The sequence below is a fragment of the Salvelinus namaycush genome, chromosome 14, assembly GCF_016432855.1.
Source record: "Salvelinus namaycush isolate Seneca chromosome 14, SaNama_1.0, whole genome shotgun sequence".
Taxonomy (NCBI): domain Eukaryota; kingdom Metazoa; phylum Chordata; class Actinopteri; order Salmoniformes; family Salmonidae; genus Salvelinus; species Salvelinus namaycush.
Window position 1 is genome coordinate 23133617 of NC_052320.1, and position 16923 is coordinate 23150539.

Sequence of the window (16923 nt, forward strand, 5' to 3'; positions counted from 1 at the left end):
GTAGGTCGATGATACAGCATGAAAGTGGAGGAGGTGGGGCCGATGGTCGCTTGCAGTGGGTGTGTGTGAGTGTGCCTGTCTGTGTGATTGTGCCTGTCTGTGTTTTGTGCATATATTTACCCAGGTAAGTCATGACAAATTACAACACATTCTCTTTTGCAATAACGACCTGACCGACCTGACCAGCACAATGATTCAGTGCAGCAAAGCAGTGTGTGTGTGGTGAGGGTGTGTGAGCATCGCTGTGTTCCACTAACCTTGGCTGGAGGCCGAACCTCGATGACTCACCAACAGGGCCTCCTGGTTGTCTGCCAGGGCCTGCTTGGCCAGGTAGCGCTCCCTCTTCACCTTCAGCCCCAGAGACTCAGGGACGTCCGGCACCATCCAGTCTATCGCTCGCAGGACAAAGAACACCACATGCTGAAGAGAGGGAGGGAGGGAGGGATGGAGGGAGGGAAAAATAGCACACATTAGGGGTGACAGGAAGGTAGAGAATAGAGAGAGAGAGACAGAGATGGAAAAGAGAATCGAGGGTGAAATTACAGAGAAACGTCAGTGGAAGTAGAGGGATTCTGAGAAGAGCAGTATCAACAGAGTTAAGGTGATAAAATATTAAAGAGTAAAATACCATGTGAGGATTGAGAGGCAAAGATTAGTAGGGAGCAAGCAAGCTTCAAATAATCAAAGGTACACAATAACATACACAGGTAGGAGATAAGGGGGTAAGAACAGGACAAGACAAGTAATGAATAGGACAGACAGACAGACAGACAGACAGACAGACAGACAGACAGACAGACAGACAGACAGACAGACAGACAGACAGACAGACAGACAGACAGACAGACAGACAGACAGACAGACAGACAGACCAGACCAGACCAGACCAGACCAGACCAGACAGACAGACAGATCCTTGCGTACCTCAAAAGCGATGATGAAGCCTAACCTCACAGCCAGGAGTTCCCAGTAAATCAGAGTGTAATTTCCATTGTTGTCCCTAAAGGCTTTATATCTACAGACAACAGAGAACACAGTCAGGGTAAGAACAACAGATCAGGGTTGTCAACATCAATTGTGCCCTCTACTGGACAAACTTGGGCATGACATTTAAAACATGCTAAAACAGGAGAGTTCGACTTTCATGGAGTTTTGGTATAAAAATTCTAATAGCATTTGTTGGCAGTTGGCTAGTTTAAAGGTGTCATGACGTTGGCCTGTTGGGGGAGGTTAATGACCCCCATAAATACCTTTCCCCTTTTCTCTCTCTCTACTTTATAGAGTTGACTCTTGGAAAGCCTTTGTTAACATCCAGAGTCTGGTAACATCAAAAGGTGGGAAACAGAACCATATTTCGGTAATCCAACCAGTTGAAAATATGTGTTGGTACTTAATGAATATGATGTCAGATCAGTTGTTGTCTGAGACATTACTACTAATGACAGTTTGACATAAACTGTATCTTGGAAAGTCTACACATTCTAGTTATCAGATTCACATGGAATTGTTGTGCAATTTAAATGTTTAAATATGAAACTATTTGTGAATAGATGAAATGTAATTTTAGCTTCTTAATGAGAGAACGGTTTGTCATAGAGTAAACTCTGCTCACTCAGAGGCCCCGCCCAAGTGAACAGACATTGGTTGTAAACTATGAAACACGCCCTTCTCTTCACCACGATAAAAGCCCGTTGACGAAAATCCAACTTTCTGTTCCAAGGACGTGAGGACTTGCGGTCCCTGCGTTAAAAGGACAAGATCACCTACAGAACTAAGCTAACCTCAGCGTGAGCTCTGGTTGAACGACAAGAACCTAACGAAATTAGCATCGAATCTCAACGTGAAGGTGACGATCTACACGCCGAAAGGATGAATTTCGACTATACCAACCAGAATATAGCATGAGCATATAGCATGGCAACTTGGTATGAACTTTGAACTTTTATTCACTAAAGAAGTGATATCTCCTAGCCATTGCGTTAGCAACAGCGGCTGTAAACGTGGACTAGGAAAGGACGGAAAAGTAGCCATTTTACCACACAACGACGGTACTACCACGTATTCGTTCTACCACCAGACATTATTCAAAGGACAACCCGGCCTTCCATCTACGACCAACCGATCGAATCGCAGCTCAGAGTAAATATTTATTGCATTTTTCTTTTCCAAATGGGCGGTTATTTAGAATGCATAAGAATCTATATTTATGATAGCATAGCATCCTAAGGTCCGATAGAGACACAGAACCTTTTGTTCCTCAGTCTCCCCGCACTTTCATTCAAACCCAACCCCCTTTCCTTTGTGTAACCAGCCGTCATGTTGGCTCCGTCCACCAGCGACGTTTTTCATGTATGACATGGACAACTGGAGGCCCCGAGGGACGCCATTGTTGTAGGCCTGCAGATAAATTTTACAAATAAAGTAATATATTTTATATACAAAACACGAAGAACACCTGACACAGACTGACCAGGTGAATCCAGGTGAAAGCTTATTGATGTCACTTGTTAAATCTACTTCAATCAGTGTAGATGAAGAGGAGAAGACTGCATGCTCAGGTTCAAGATTGCTTTGATCACGTGGACTGGGATATGTTCCGGATAGCGTCGAACAACAACATTGATGTATACGCTGATTCGGTGAGCGAGTTTATTAGCAAGTGCATCGGTGATGTTGTACCAACAGCGACTATTAAAACAATCCCCTAACAGAAACCGTGGATTGATGGCAGCATTCGCGCAAAACTGAAAGCACGAAACACTGCTTTTAATCAGGGCAAGGCGACCGGAAACATGACCGAATACAAACAGTGTGGCTATTCCCTCCGCAAGGCAATCAAACAAGCTAAGCGTCAGTATAAAGACAAAGTAGAGTCGCAATTCAACGGCTCAGACACGAGAGGAATGTGGCAGGATCTACAGTCAATCACGGACTACAAAAAGAAAACCAGCCCCTTCACGGACCCCGATGTCTTGCTCTCAGACAAACTAAACAACTTCTTCACTCGCTTTGAGGACAATACAGTGCCACCAACACGGCCCGCTACCAAAACCTGCGAACTCTCCTTCACCGCAGCCAACATGAGTAAAACGTTTAAACGTGTTCACCCTCACAAGGCTGCCGGCCCAGACGGAATCCCTAGCTGTGTCCTCAGAGCATGCGCAGACCAGCTGGCTGGTGTGTTTACGGACATATTCAATCAATCCCTATCACAATCTGCTGTTCCCACATGCTTCAAGAGGGCCACCATTGTTCCTGTTCCCAAGAAAGCTAAGGTAGCTGAGCTAAACGACTATCGCCCCGTAGCACTCACTTCCGTCATCATAAGTGCTTTGAGAGACTAGTCAAGGATCATATCACCTCCACTCTACCTGACACCCTAGACCTACTCCAATTTCCTTGCCGCCCCAATAGGTCCACAGACGACGCAATCGCAATCACACTGCTCTAACCCATCTGGACAAGAGGGAAACCTATGTAAGAATGCTGTTCATCGACTACAGCTCAGTATTTAACACCATAGTACCCTCCAAACTCGTCATTAAGCTCGAGACCCTGGGTTTCGACCCCGCCCTGTGCAACTGGGTCCTGGAATTTCTGATGGGCCACCCCCAGGTGGTGAGGGTAGGAAACAACATCTCCACCCCGCTGATCCTCAACAAGGGTGCGTTCTCAGCCCTCTCCTGTACTCCCTGTTCACCCATGACTGCGTGGCCATGCACGCCTCCAACTCAATCATCAAGTTTGCAGACGACACTACAGTGGTAGGCTTGATTACCAACAACGACGAGACGGCCTACAGGGAGGAGATGAGGGCCCTCGGATTGTGGTGTCAGGAAAACAACCTCACACTCAACGTCAACAAAACAAAGGAGATGATCGTGGACTTCAGGAAACAGCAGAGGGAGCACCCCCCTATCCATATCGACGGGACAGTAGTGGAGAAGGTGGAAAGTTTTAAGTTCCTCGGCGTACACATCACGGACAAACTGAAATGGTCCACCCACACAGACAGCGTGGTGAAGAAGGCGCAACAGCGCCTCTTCAACCTCAGGAGGCTGAAGAAATTTGGCTTGTCACCTAAAACACACAACATTTTACAGATGCAGAATCGAGAGCATCCTGTCGGGCTGTATCACCGCCTGGTACGCCAACTGCTCCGCCCACAACCGCAGCGCTCTCCAGAGGGTAGTGAGGTCTGCACAACGCATCACCGGTGGCAAACTACCTGCACTCCAAGACACCTACACCACCCGATGTCACAGGAAGGCCAAAAAGATCATCAAGGACAACCACCCGAGCCACTGCCTGTTCACCCCGCTATCATCCAGAAGGCGAGGTCAGTACAGGTGCATCAAAGCTGAGACCGAGAGACTTAAAAACAGCTTCTATCTCAAGGCCATCAGACTGTTAAGCAGCCATCACGAACATTGAGTAGCTGCTGCCAACATACTGACTCAAATCTCTAGCCACTTTAAAACCTGTTATGGACAGGGGGCAGTGTTTCCACTTTGAACGAATTGCGTACCCAAACGGAATTTCCTCCTACTCTGCCCCAAAAGGTAATACATGCATATTATTATTACTATTGTATAGACAACACTCTGAAGTTTCTAAAACGGTTTGAATTATGTCTGTAAGTAGAACAGAACTCATTTGGCAGACAAAAACCTGAGAAGACTTCCACACAGGAAGTGAGAACTCGATTTTCAAAACAGTGCCAAATGATACCCCTTCTAGTTATTGATAAGCAAACACTTCCTAGGGCTTCCACTAGATGTCACCGTCTTTAGATTTTAGTTATATGATTCTACTATAAAGGAGGGGCTCTAAGGAGCTATTTTAGTGAGTGGTGGTCAGAAATCTCAGTCTCGTTTTGCGCGCGAGCGAGAGAGAGTGCTCTCGTTCCAATGCTCTTTCTTCAGACAATGAAATTCTCCGGTTGGATCCTTATTGATGATTCATGTTAAACACATCCTAAATATGGATTGCATACGTCATTTGACTTGTTTTTACGACCTGTAACGGAACTTTTTGAGTTTTTGTCTGGAGGGATTGCTCGTGCGTCATGAAAATGGATTCGTGGGCTGAACATGCTAACAACAAGTGGCTAAATGATGGGCTTTATGGAACTTTTCAGTCATTTCTGTCGAACTGGGAATCCTGGGAGTGCCTTCTGATGAAGTTATTCGAAGGTAAGTGCATATTTATAGTGTTTTTGTAGCTTCTGTTGACGCCAAAATGGCGACTATTTCTTTGGCTGGATTGTGCTCTGAGCGCCGTTCTCAGATAATTATTTTTCCGTAAAGTTCATTTTGAAATCTGACACAGCGGTTGCATAGAGGATAAGTTTATCTTTAATTTTGTGAATAACACTTGCATCTTTTATCAATGTTTATTATGAGTATTTCTGCAAAATCACTGGATGTTTTGGAATCAAAACATTACTGCACGTAACGCGCCAATGTAAACTGAGATTGAGAAAACTGAGATTGAAACTGAGATATATATATGCACATTATCGAACAAAACACACAATACATGTATAACATGATGTCCTATGACGGTCATCTGATGAAGATAATCGAAGGTTAGTGATTCATTTTAACTATATTTCTGCTTTTTCTAACTCCTATTGTTGGCTGAAAAAATGGCTGTGTGTGTTTTTGACTTGGCTCTGACCTAACATAATCATATGTTGTGCTTTCACTGTAAAGAATTTCTGAAATCGGACACCATGGGTAGATTAACAAGATGTTTATCTTTCATTTGCTGTATTGGACTTGTTAATGTGTGAAAGTTCAATATTTCAAAAAATATATTTTTGAATTTCGCGCGCTGCCTTTTCAGTGGAATGTTGTGGGTGTTCCGCTAGCGGAACCCCGGGGCTAGAAAGGTTAATAATTAAAAATTGGATGTAATAAATGTATCACTAGTCACTTTAACCTCTCTTGGATATGTGGGACGGTAGCATCCCACCTGGCCAACATCCAGTGAAAATGCAGAGCGCCAAATTCAAATTACTATAAAAAATAAACTTTCATGAAATCACACATTCAATATACCAAATTAAAGCTACACTTGTTGTGAATCCAGCCAACGTGTCAGATTCAAAAATTCTTTACGGTGAAAGCAAACAATGCTATTATCTGAGGATAGCACCCCAGCAAACAATCACAGACCATCATATTTCAACCCTCCCGGCGCGACACAAAGCGCAGAAATAAAGATATAATTCATGCCTTACCTTTGACGAGCTTCTTCTGTTGGCACTCCAATATGTCCCATAAACATCACAAATGGTCCTTTTGTTTGATTAATTCCGTCGATATATATCCAAAATGTAAATTTATTTGGCGCGTTTGATCCAGAAAAACGCCGGTTCCAACTCTCTCAACATGACTACAAAAGTTACCTGTAAGCTTTGTTCAAACATTTCAAACTACTTTTGCAATACAACTTTAGGTATTTTTTTACGTAAATAATCGATAAAATTGAAGACGGGATTATCTGTGTTCAATACCGGAGGAAAACAATGTGTAGCATGCTTTCTGGTCACGTACTTCTAACAAACAGTACACTTCACTCGAGCCTCATTCTGAACATGGCTACTTTTCATTTCTCAAAGGAAAAACCTCAACCAATTTCTAAAGACTGTTGACATCCAGTGGAAGCGATAGGAACTGCAGGAAGGTCCCTTAGAAATCTGGATTCCCAATGAAACCCAATTGAAATGAGAGTGACCTCAAAAAAAAAAAATCTGAATGGTTTGTCCTCGGGGTTTTGCCAGCCAAATAAATTCTGTTATAGTCACAGACATGATTCAAACAGTTTTAGAAACTTCAGAGTGTTTTCTATCCAATACTAATAATAATATGCATATATTAGCATCTGGGACTGAGTAGGAGGCAGTTTACTCTGGGCAAGCTTTTCATCCAAACGTGAAAATGCTGCCCCCTATCCACAAGTTAAACAATGCCACTTTATTAAATGTTTACATACCCTACATTACTCATCTCATATGTATATACTGTACTCTATACTATCTACTGCATTTTGCCCATGCCGTTTGGCCATCGCTCATCCATATATTTATATGTACATATTCTTATTCATTCCTTTACACTTGTGTGTATAAGGTAGAGGTTGTGAAATTGTTAGATTACTGGTTAGATATTACTGCATGGTCGGAAGTACAAGCACAAGCATTTCACTACACTCGCATTAATATCTGCTAACCATGTGTATGTGACCGATAAAATTTGATTTGACATATATATACACACACATACATATATATATATATATATATATATATATATATATATATATATATATATAGCCAACATACTGCACACTGCCCTATTGGATCGGTATACATACATATATATATATATATATATATATATATATATATATATATATATATATATATATATATACACACACACACACACACACACACACACACACACACACACACACACACACACACACACACACACACACACACACATATATATATATATTAATACATATACATATATATATATACACACATATATATACACACACACACACACACACACACATATATATATATGTATACATATACATATATATATATATACACACATATATATACACATACACACACACACACACACATATATACAGTGCTCAAAAAAATAAAGGGAACACTTAAACAACACAATGTAACTCCAAGTCAATCACACTTCTGTGAAATCAAACTGTCCACTTAGGAAGCAACACTGATTGACAATAAATTTCACATGCTGTTGTGCAAATGGAATAGACAAAAGGTGGAAATTATAGGCAATTAGCAAGACACCCCCAATAAAGGAGTGGTTCTGCAGGTGGTGACCACAGACCACTTCTCAGTTCCTATGCTTCGTGGCTGATGTTTTGGTCACTTTTGAATGTTGGCGGTGCTTTCACTCTAGTGGTAGCATGAGACGGAGTCTACAACCCACACAAGTGGCTCAGGTAGTGCAGCTCATCCAGGATGGCACATCAATGGGAGCTGTGGCCAGAAGGTTTTCTGTGTCTGTCAGCGTAGTGTCCAGAGCATGGAGGCGCTACCAGGAGACCGGCCAGTACATCGGGAGACGTGGAGGAGGCCGTAGGAGGGCAACAACCCAGCAGCAGGACCGCTACCTCCGCATTTGTGCAAGGAGGAGCAGGAGGAGCACTGCCAGAGCCCTGCAAAATGACCTCCAGCAGGCCACAAATGTGCATGTGTCTGCTCAAACGGTCAGAAACAGACTCCATGAGGGTGGTATGAGGGCCCGATGTCCACAGGTGGGGGTTGTGCTTACAGCCCAACACCGTGCAGGACGTTTGGCATTTGCCAGAGAACACCAAGATTGGCAAATTCGCCACTGGCGCCCTGTGCTCTTCACAGATGAAAGCAGGTTCACACTGAGCACATGTGACAGACGTGACAGAGTCTGGAGACGCCGTGGAGAACGTTCTGCTGCCTGCAACATCCTCCAGCATGACCGGTTTGGCGGTGGGTCAGTCATGGTGTGGGGTGGCATTTCTTTGGGGGGCCGCACAGCTCTCCATGTGCTCGCCAGAGGTAGCCTGACTGCCATTAGGTACCGAGATGAGATCCTCAGACCCCTTGTGAGACCATATGCTGGTGCGGTTGGCCCTGGGTTCCTCCTAATGCAAGACAATGCTAGACCTCATGTGGCTGGAGTGTGTCAGCAGTTCCTGCAAGAGGAAGGCATTGATGCTATGGACTGGCCCGCCCGTTCCCCAGACCTGAATCCAATTGAGCACATCTGGGACATCATGTCTCGCTCCATCCACCAACACCACGTTGCACCACAGACTGTCCAGGAGTTGGCGGATGCTTTAGTCCAGGTCTGGGAGGAGATCCCTCAAGAGACCATCCGCCACCTCATCAGGAGCATGCCCAGGCGTTGTAGGGAGGTCATACAGGCACGTGGAGGCCACACACACTACTGAGCCTCATTTTGACTTGTTTTAAGGACATTACATCAAAGTTGGATCAGCCTGTAGTGTGACTCCAAATCCAGACCTCCATGGGTTGATAAATTTGATTTCCATTGATCATTTGTGTGTGATTTTGTTGTCAGCACATTCAACTATGTAAAGAAAAAAGTATTTAATAAGAATAGTTCATTCATTCAGATCTAGGATGTGTTATTTTAGTGTTCCCTTTATTTTTTTGAGCAGTGTATATATATGCACATATACATATATATACACATATATATACACACATATATATACACATACACACACACATATATATACATACATATATACACATATATATACATATATACATACATATATATGCACATATACATATATATATATATATGTACATATACACATACACATATATATATACACATATACACACACACACACACACACACACACACACACACACACACACACACACAAACACATACATACATGCATACATGCATACATGCATACATGCATACATGCATACATGCATACATACATACATACATACATACATACATACATACATACATACATACATACATACATACATACATACATACATACATACATACATACATACATACATATATATGTTCAAAAGTTTGGGGTCACTTAGAAATGTCCTTGTTTTTGAAAGAAAAGCAAATGTTTTGTCCATTAAAATAACATCAAATTGATCATAAATACTGTGTAGACATTGTTAATGATGTAAATGACTATTGTAGCTGGAAACTGATGATTTTTTATGTAGATAGAGGCCCATTTTCAGCAACCATCACTCCTTTGTTCCAATGGCACGCTGTGTTAGCTAATCCAAGCGTATAATTTTAAAAGACTAATTGATCATTAGAAACCCCTTTTGCAATTATGTTAGCACAGCTGAAAACTGTGGTTCTGATTAAAGAAGCAATAATACTGGCCTTCTTTAGACTAGTTGAGTATCTGGAGCATCAGCATTGTGGGTTCGATTACAGGCTCAAAATGGCTAGAAACAAATAACTTTCTTCTGAAACTTGTCAGTCTATTCTTGTTCTGAGAAATGAAGGCTATTCCATGCAAGAAATTGCCAAGAACCTGAAGACCTTGTACAACGCTGTGTACTACTCCCTTCACAGAACAGCGCAAACTGGCTCTAACCAGAATAGAAAGAGGAGTGGGAGGCCCCGGTGCACAACTGAGCAAGAGGACAAGTACATTAGAGTGTCTAGTTTGAGAAACAGACGCCTCACAAGTCCTCAACTGGCAGCTTCATTAAATGGTACCCGCAAAACACCAGTCTCAACGTCAATAGTGAAGAGGCAACTCTGGGATGCTGGCCTTCTAGGTAGTTACCTGGAATGCATTTAAATTAACAGGTGTGCCTTGTTAAAAGTTCATTTGTGGAATTTCTTTCCTTCTTAATGCGTTTGAGCCAATCAGTTGTGTTGTGACAAGGTAGGGTTGGTATACAGAAGATAGCCCTATTTGGTAAAATAGCAAGTCAATATTACGGCAAGAACAGCTCAAATAAGCAATGTGAAACGACAGTCAATCATTACTTTAAGACATGAAGGTCAGTCAATGCAGAACATTTCAAGAACTTTGAAAGTTTCTTCAAGTGCAGTCGCAAATACAATCATGTGCTATGATGAAACAAGCTCTCATGAGGCCCGCCACAGGATAGGAAGACCCAGAGTTACCTCTGCTGCAGAGGACGTTCATTAGAGTTACCAGCCTCAGAAATCGGCAATTAACTGCCCCTCAGATTGCAGCCCAAATAAATGCTTCACAGAGTTCAAGTAACAGACATATCTCAACATCAACTGTTCAGAGGAGACTGAATCAGACCTTCATGGTCAAATTGCTGCAAAGAAACCTCTACTAAAGGACACCAATAATAATAAGAAACTTGCTTGGGCCAAGAAACATGAGCAATGTACTTTAGACCGGTGGAAATATGTCCTTTGGTCTGATGAGTCAAAATGGGAGATTTTTGGTTCCATCTGCCGTGCCTTTGTGAGACGCAGAGTAGTTGAACGGATGATCTCCGCATGTGTGGTTCCCACCTTGAAGCATGGAGGAGGTGGTGTGATGATGTAGAGGTGCTTTGCCGTTGACACTCTCTTGTGATTTATTTAGATATCAAGGCACACTTAACCAGAATGGCTACCACAGCCTTCTGCAGCGATACACCATCTCATCTGGTTTGCACTTAGTGGGACTATAATTTGTTTTTCAACAGGACAATGACCCAAAACACACCTGCAGGCTGTTTAAGGGATATTTGACCAAGAAGGAGAGTGCTGCAACAGATGACCTGGCCTCCACAATCACACTCGCAAGGTGGGGATGTATTTGGGTACGCAGACCCGCGAGCCACTGTGGCCCCTCAAGATGAGTTCAGATTTTTTTGTGGCCCCCACCCCATCAAAATTGCCCATCCCTGATGTAGATAAAGGGCTTAATTGCAAAAATCGCACACTATCCCTTTAACAACACCAAAATGTGGATTGCAGTCACTCCTTTTCCATAGACTGCTGCCAAGCTATGGGCTCACATATCTAAACATGTCATTTCACTGAACTATGCCTTTAAGTATGTACAACAGTTAAACTATATCTACTATATCCAGTGTGTATTTATGATCACAATTACCTGCACATGGGATGGCTGGTGTAGCTGGGAGGAGCATAGGCCAGAGTGAAATTAACATATCCGTTCAGATCGTTGTCAAACTTGTACTGGTAGAGCAGTCGTGGTAAGAAATCCGACGTGAAGGCGATCAAGAAAGCCTGAAAGGGGTAGATTGACATAAAATAATTGTGTATGGTACAGTAAATTAAAATGAACACAAATTATAAAAACTTGACATAATAATATTAGAATCCTTTTAATATACTGCTTAAAGTGACATTACAAAATCAAAGTTTATCAGATGTTTTCAGACCAGGTGTTTAAAAAAAAAAAACAGCACACGGGTAATGATGAGGGCATCATTGTGCGACTCACGTTGACGATGACGGACAGGTGCGACAGGGCCTCCAGGATGTTAAACCACACGCCGATGTTCTGAGCGCGCTCGGCCACAGGCCGCCGGTACTCACACACAAACTTGTGGGCATCCAGGCGCACCTCGGCCCAGTTGTTGAGTAGGGCGAAGAGCGGTGCCAGGGGGAACGCAGCCACAAAGATTGTGATGAAGCCAAACTGGAGCACTGTGGACAGATGGAGAAGGTCATAAGTTAGCAACTCTACTGAGGAAGTCGAGGGATAAGGGTGGGGTAATATAAGAAAGTAATGCATTGACAATACACCAACAATATCCACTTGAAAGAACAAAAAAGTAATGCACTATTGATACAGCAAGATTCACAAATTTTTATGAATGAAAACCGATTTGTGTTTGTTCTTTGTTTGTTTGTGTCCCTGAACGGTGAAATCCCTGAGTTTTGAGTTCTACTAACTTGATGGATTTACACTTTATGTAATTCATTTCACTTTTAGCCTTCAAATATTGTATTTGCTTGTATGCAATAAAAATCCACTGAATCCATAAGGAATATATTCTGGTCAGAAAATGACTCCCACTGCTAAATCTCAGAGTGTGGTTGTTGTCTTACCGATCTCGAGGTACTCCTCAAACAAGCCCTCGCACTCCACCAGCTGATAGTCCTCCTCCCACCGCCGAGGCTCCTGGGATTTCTGCGTTCCCCGCACCTTATTCAGCGCCCTCTTCTGTTGCCATGCCTTCACCTTACTAAGGAGAGGAGGAAAGGAGGAGAAGAGAGGAGAGAATGAGCAAGGAGGAGTGTAAAAACAATTCAAATAGAGAGAGCATTTCTCAGCACCACCACCATGGCTCCTTTGCTGGCTGGGCCAATACTGCAGTACAGTATACTAAAGCCACACTGTACCACCCACACAGAGTTCATATCATTATACAGAAACAATGCAAATTCAATTTTAAAATATCAAATCAAATTTTTATTTGTCACATGCTCCGATTATGCGGCGAATGTAACATTTCACCTTACAGTGAAATGCTTACCTACAAGCCCTTAACCAACAATGCCATTTTAAGAAAAATACAACAAAAAAAAGAAATAAAAGTAACAAATAATTAAAGAGCAGCAGTAAAATAACAATAGCGAGGCTAAGTACAGGGGGTACCGGTACAGAGTCAATGTGCGGGGGCACCGGTTAGTCGAGGTAATTGAGGTAATATGTACATGTAGGTAGAGGTATTAAAGTGTAGATAGTAGATAATAACAGAGAGTAGCAGCAGCGTAAAAGTGGGGGGGGGCAATGCAAATAGTCTAGGTAGCCATTTGATTAGATGTTCAAGAGTCTTATGGCTTGAGGGTAGAAGCTGTTTAGAAGCCTAGACTTGGTGCTCCGGTACCGCTTGCCGTGCGGTAGCAGAGAGAACAGTCTATGACTAGGGTGGCTGGAGTCTTTGACAATTTTTAGGACCTTCCTCTGACACCGCCTGGTATAGAGGTCCTGGATGGCAAGAAGCTTGGCCGCAGTGATGTACTGGGCTGCACGCACTACCCTCTGCCTTGCGGTCGGAGGCTTAGCAGTTGCCATACCAGGCAGTGATGCAACCCGTCAGGATGCTATCGATGGGACAGCTGTAGAACCTTTTGAGGATCTGAGGACCCATGCCAAATCTTTTCAGTCTCCTGAGGGGGAATAGGTTTTGTCGTGCCCTCTTCATGACTGTCTTGGTGTGCTTGGACCATGTTAGATTGTTGGTGATGTTGAACTTGAAGCTCTCAGCCTGCTTCACTACAGCCCCATTGATGAGAATGGGGGCATGCTCGGTCCTCCTTTTCCTGTAGTCCACAATCATCTCCTTGGTCTTGATCATGTTGAGGGAGAGGTTGTTGTCCTTTCACCCCATGGTCAGGTCTCTGACCTCCTCTCTATAGGCTGTCTCGTTGTTGTCGGTGATCAGGCCTACCACTTCTGTCATCGGCAAACTTAATGATGGTGTTGGAGTCGTGCCTGGCCATGCAGTCATGAGTGAACAGGGATTACAGGAGTGGACTGAGCACGCACCCCTGAGGGGCCCCCGTGTTGAGGATCAGCATGGCGGATGTGTTGTTGCCTACCCTTACCACCTTTCGGCGGCCCGTCAGGAATTCCAGGATCCAGTTGCAGAGGGAGGTGTTTAGTCCCAGGGTCCTTAGCTTAGTGATGAGCTTTGAGGGCATTATGGTGTTGAACGCTGAGCTGTAGTCAATGAATAGCATTCTCACATAAGTGTTCCTTTTGTCCAGGTGTGAAAGGACAGTGTGGAGTGCAATAGAGATTGCATCATCTGTGGATCTGTTGGGGCGGTATGCAGATTGGAGTGGGTCTAGGGTTTCTGGGATAATGGTGTTGATGTGAGCCATTACCAGCCTTTCAAAGCACTTCATGGCTACAGACGTGAGTGCTACAGATCGGGAGTCATTTAGGCAGGTTACCTTAGTGTTCTTGGGCACAGGGACTATGGTAGTCTGCGTGAAACATGTTGGTATTACATGCTCAGCCAGGGAGAGGTTGAAAATGTCAGTGAAGACACACAAGGCGGAGGTAGCGGTCCTGCTGCTGGGTTGTTGCCCTCCTACGGCCTCCTCCACGTCTCCTGATGTACTGGCCTGTCTCCTGGTAGCGCCTCCATGCTCTGGACACTACGCTGACAGACACAGCAAACCTTCTTGCCACAGCTCGCATTGATGTGCCATCCTGGATGAGCTGCACTACCTGAGCCACTTGTGTGGGTTGTAGACTCCGTCTCATGCTACCACTAGAGTGAAAGCACCGCCAGCATTCAAAAGTGACCAAAACATCAGCCAGGAAGCATAGGAACTGAGAAGTGGTCTGTGGTCACCACCTGCAGAACCACTCCTTTATTGGGGGTGTCTTGCTAATTGCCTATAATTTCCACCTTTTGTCTATTCCATTTGCACAACAGCATGTGAAATTTATTGTCAATCAGTGTTGCTTCCTAAGTGGACAGTTTGATTTCACAGAAGTGTGATTGACTTGGAGTTACATTGTGTTGTTTAAGTGTTCCCTTTATTTTTTTGAGCAGTGTATATTCTTTTATCATTGGCACACAACCATTTTCAGATCTTGTTATAGATTTTCAAGCCGATTTAGGTCAAAACTGTACCTCGGCCACTCAGGAACGTTTACTGTCTTCTTGGTAAGCAACACCAGCGTAGATTTGGCCTTGTGTTTTAGAATACTGTCTTGCTAAATGGTGAATTCATCTCCCAGTGTCTGGTGGAAAGCAAACTGAACCAGGTTTTCCTCTAGGATTTTCCCTGTGCTTAGCTTCATTCCGTTTCCTTTTCATCCTGAAAAACTCCCCAGTCCTTAATGATTACAAGCATACCTATAACATGATGCAGCCAATATTATGCTTAAAAATATGGAGAGTGGTACTCAGTAATGTCTTGTATTGAGTTTGCCCCAAATATAACACCTTGTATACAGGACAAAAAGTTAAATGTCTTTGCCACATTTTTTGCAGAACTTACTTTAGTGCCTTGTTGCAAACAGGATGCATGTTTTGCAATGTTGTTGATCCATCCTCAGTTTTATCCTATCACAGCCATTAAACTCTGTAATTGTTTTAAAGTCAACATTGGCCTCATGGTGAAATCCCTGAGCAGTTTGCTTCCTCTCTGGCAACGGAGTTAGGAAGGACGTCTGTATCTTTGTAGTGACTGGGTGTATTGATACGTCATTCAAAGTGTAATTAATAACTTCACCATGCTCAAAGGGATATTAATTGTCTGCTTTAATTTTTTAAAACCTATCTACCAATAGGTGCCCTTCTTTGCGAGGCATTGAAAAACCTCCCTGGTCTTGTGGCTGAATCTGTGCTTGAAAATCCCTGCTCAACTGATGGACCTTACAGATAATTGTATGTCTGGGGTACAGAGATTATGTAGTGTTGAATTCTAACTTGGAATATACTTATTCCTGTCACCATATTATAACTTATTGATTACGTTACAAGGGTGAATAGGAACTTTGTGTATGGAAAGTTACTGGGTGAGACAAGAGGCAATATTCCAAAACATCTTAATGTTGAATATTACATTCCTAAGGAAGGAGGTAAAGAGCAACAATCTAGTCAGTTCCTGATAAGGCAGGCCAGTTTCGGGGAAATTAGTACCAGGAGGGATGTGGAACTCAACTCGAGATAAGGTCAACAGTTGAAGAGAGAAGAAACCTCTGGGAGGGGGGCCAGAGAGGCCCGCTATAACAACCCTTTATCTACAGTCCACACACACACACTTACACGCCCATGACAATACCAATGAGAGGAACAGACTGAGTGTTCTTGCCTAGCAACATAAACAGATTTTTATTCTAGTCATATAAGGTGACTCTGCCTAGTCAGAAAGTATAAATATACAGTATGCTTGTGTGACTTGTATGTGTGTCTGCAACTAAAGCACCTAGTGGGTTGAATAAACTTGGTTTGAGCTTTTTCTTGTCAGCCGTTTGAGTTTTTACTCTATTTGTTCAGAACTTAACAGAAGGAATTCAAAAATCATGTTAAACACTATTATTGTACACAGAGTGAGTCCATGCAACTTATTATGTGACTTGTTAAGCAAATATTTACTCCTGAACTTATTTAGGCTTGCCATAACAAAGGCGTTGAATACTTATTGATTCAAGACAGTTCAGCTTTCCATTTTGAATTAATTTGTAAAAATGTCTAACAACATAATTCCATTTTGACATTATAGGATATTGTGCTTAGGTCAGTGACAAAACAATCTAAATGTAATCCATTTTAAATTCAGGCTGTAACACAACCTAATATGGAAAAAGTAAAGGTGTGTGAATGGACAACAGGAGGGTTGGCTAAAGCAAAGCAGATCGTGCTACCAAATA

General features: G+C 43.0%; 1 protein-coding gene across 1 annotated transcript in view; it reads right to left on the bottom strand.

Annotated features, from left to right (window-relative positions):
* Positions 1-252: 252 nt before the first annotated feature.
* LOC120058665 (anoctamin-7-like) overlaps positions 253-16923 on the bottom strand; it is a 37267-nt gene continuing 20596 nt past the window's right edge. The window contains exons 16-20 of the mRNA XM_039007416.1: positions 12633-12769; positions 12022-12227; positions 11668-11804; positions 925-1015; positions 253-420 (exon numbers count right to left, since the gene is read on the bottom strand). Coding sequence (XP_038863344.1) covers positions 253-420; positions 925-1015; positions 11668-11804; positions 12022-12227; positions 12633-12769 — 739 coding nt within the window. The remainder of the gene's footprint in view (positions 421-924; positions 1016-11667; positions 11805-12021; positions 12228-12632; positions 12770-16923) is intronic.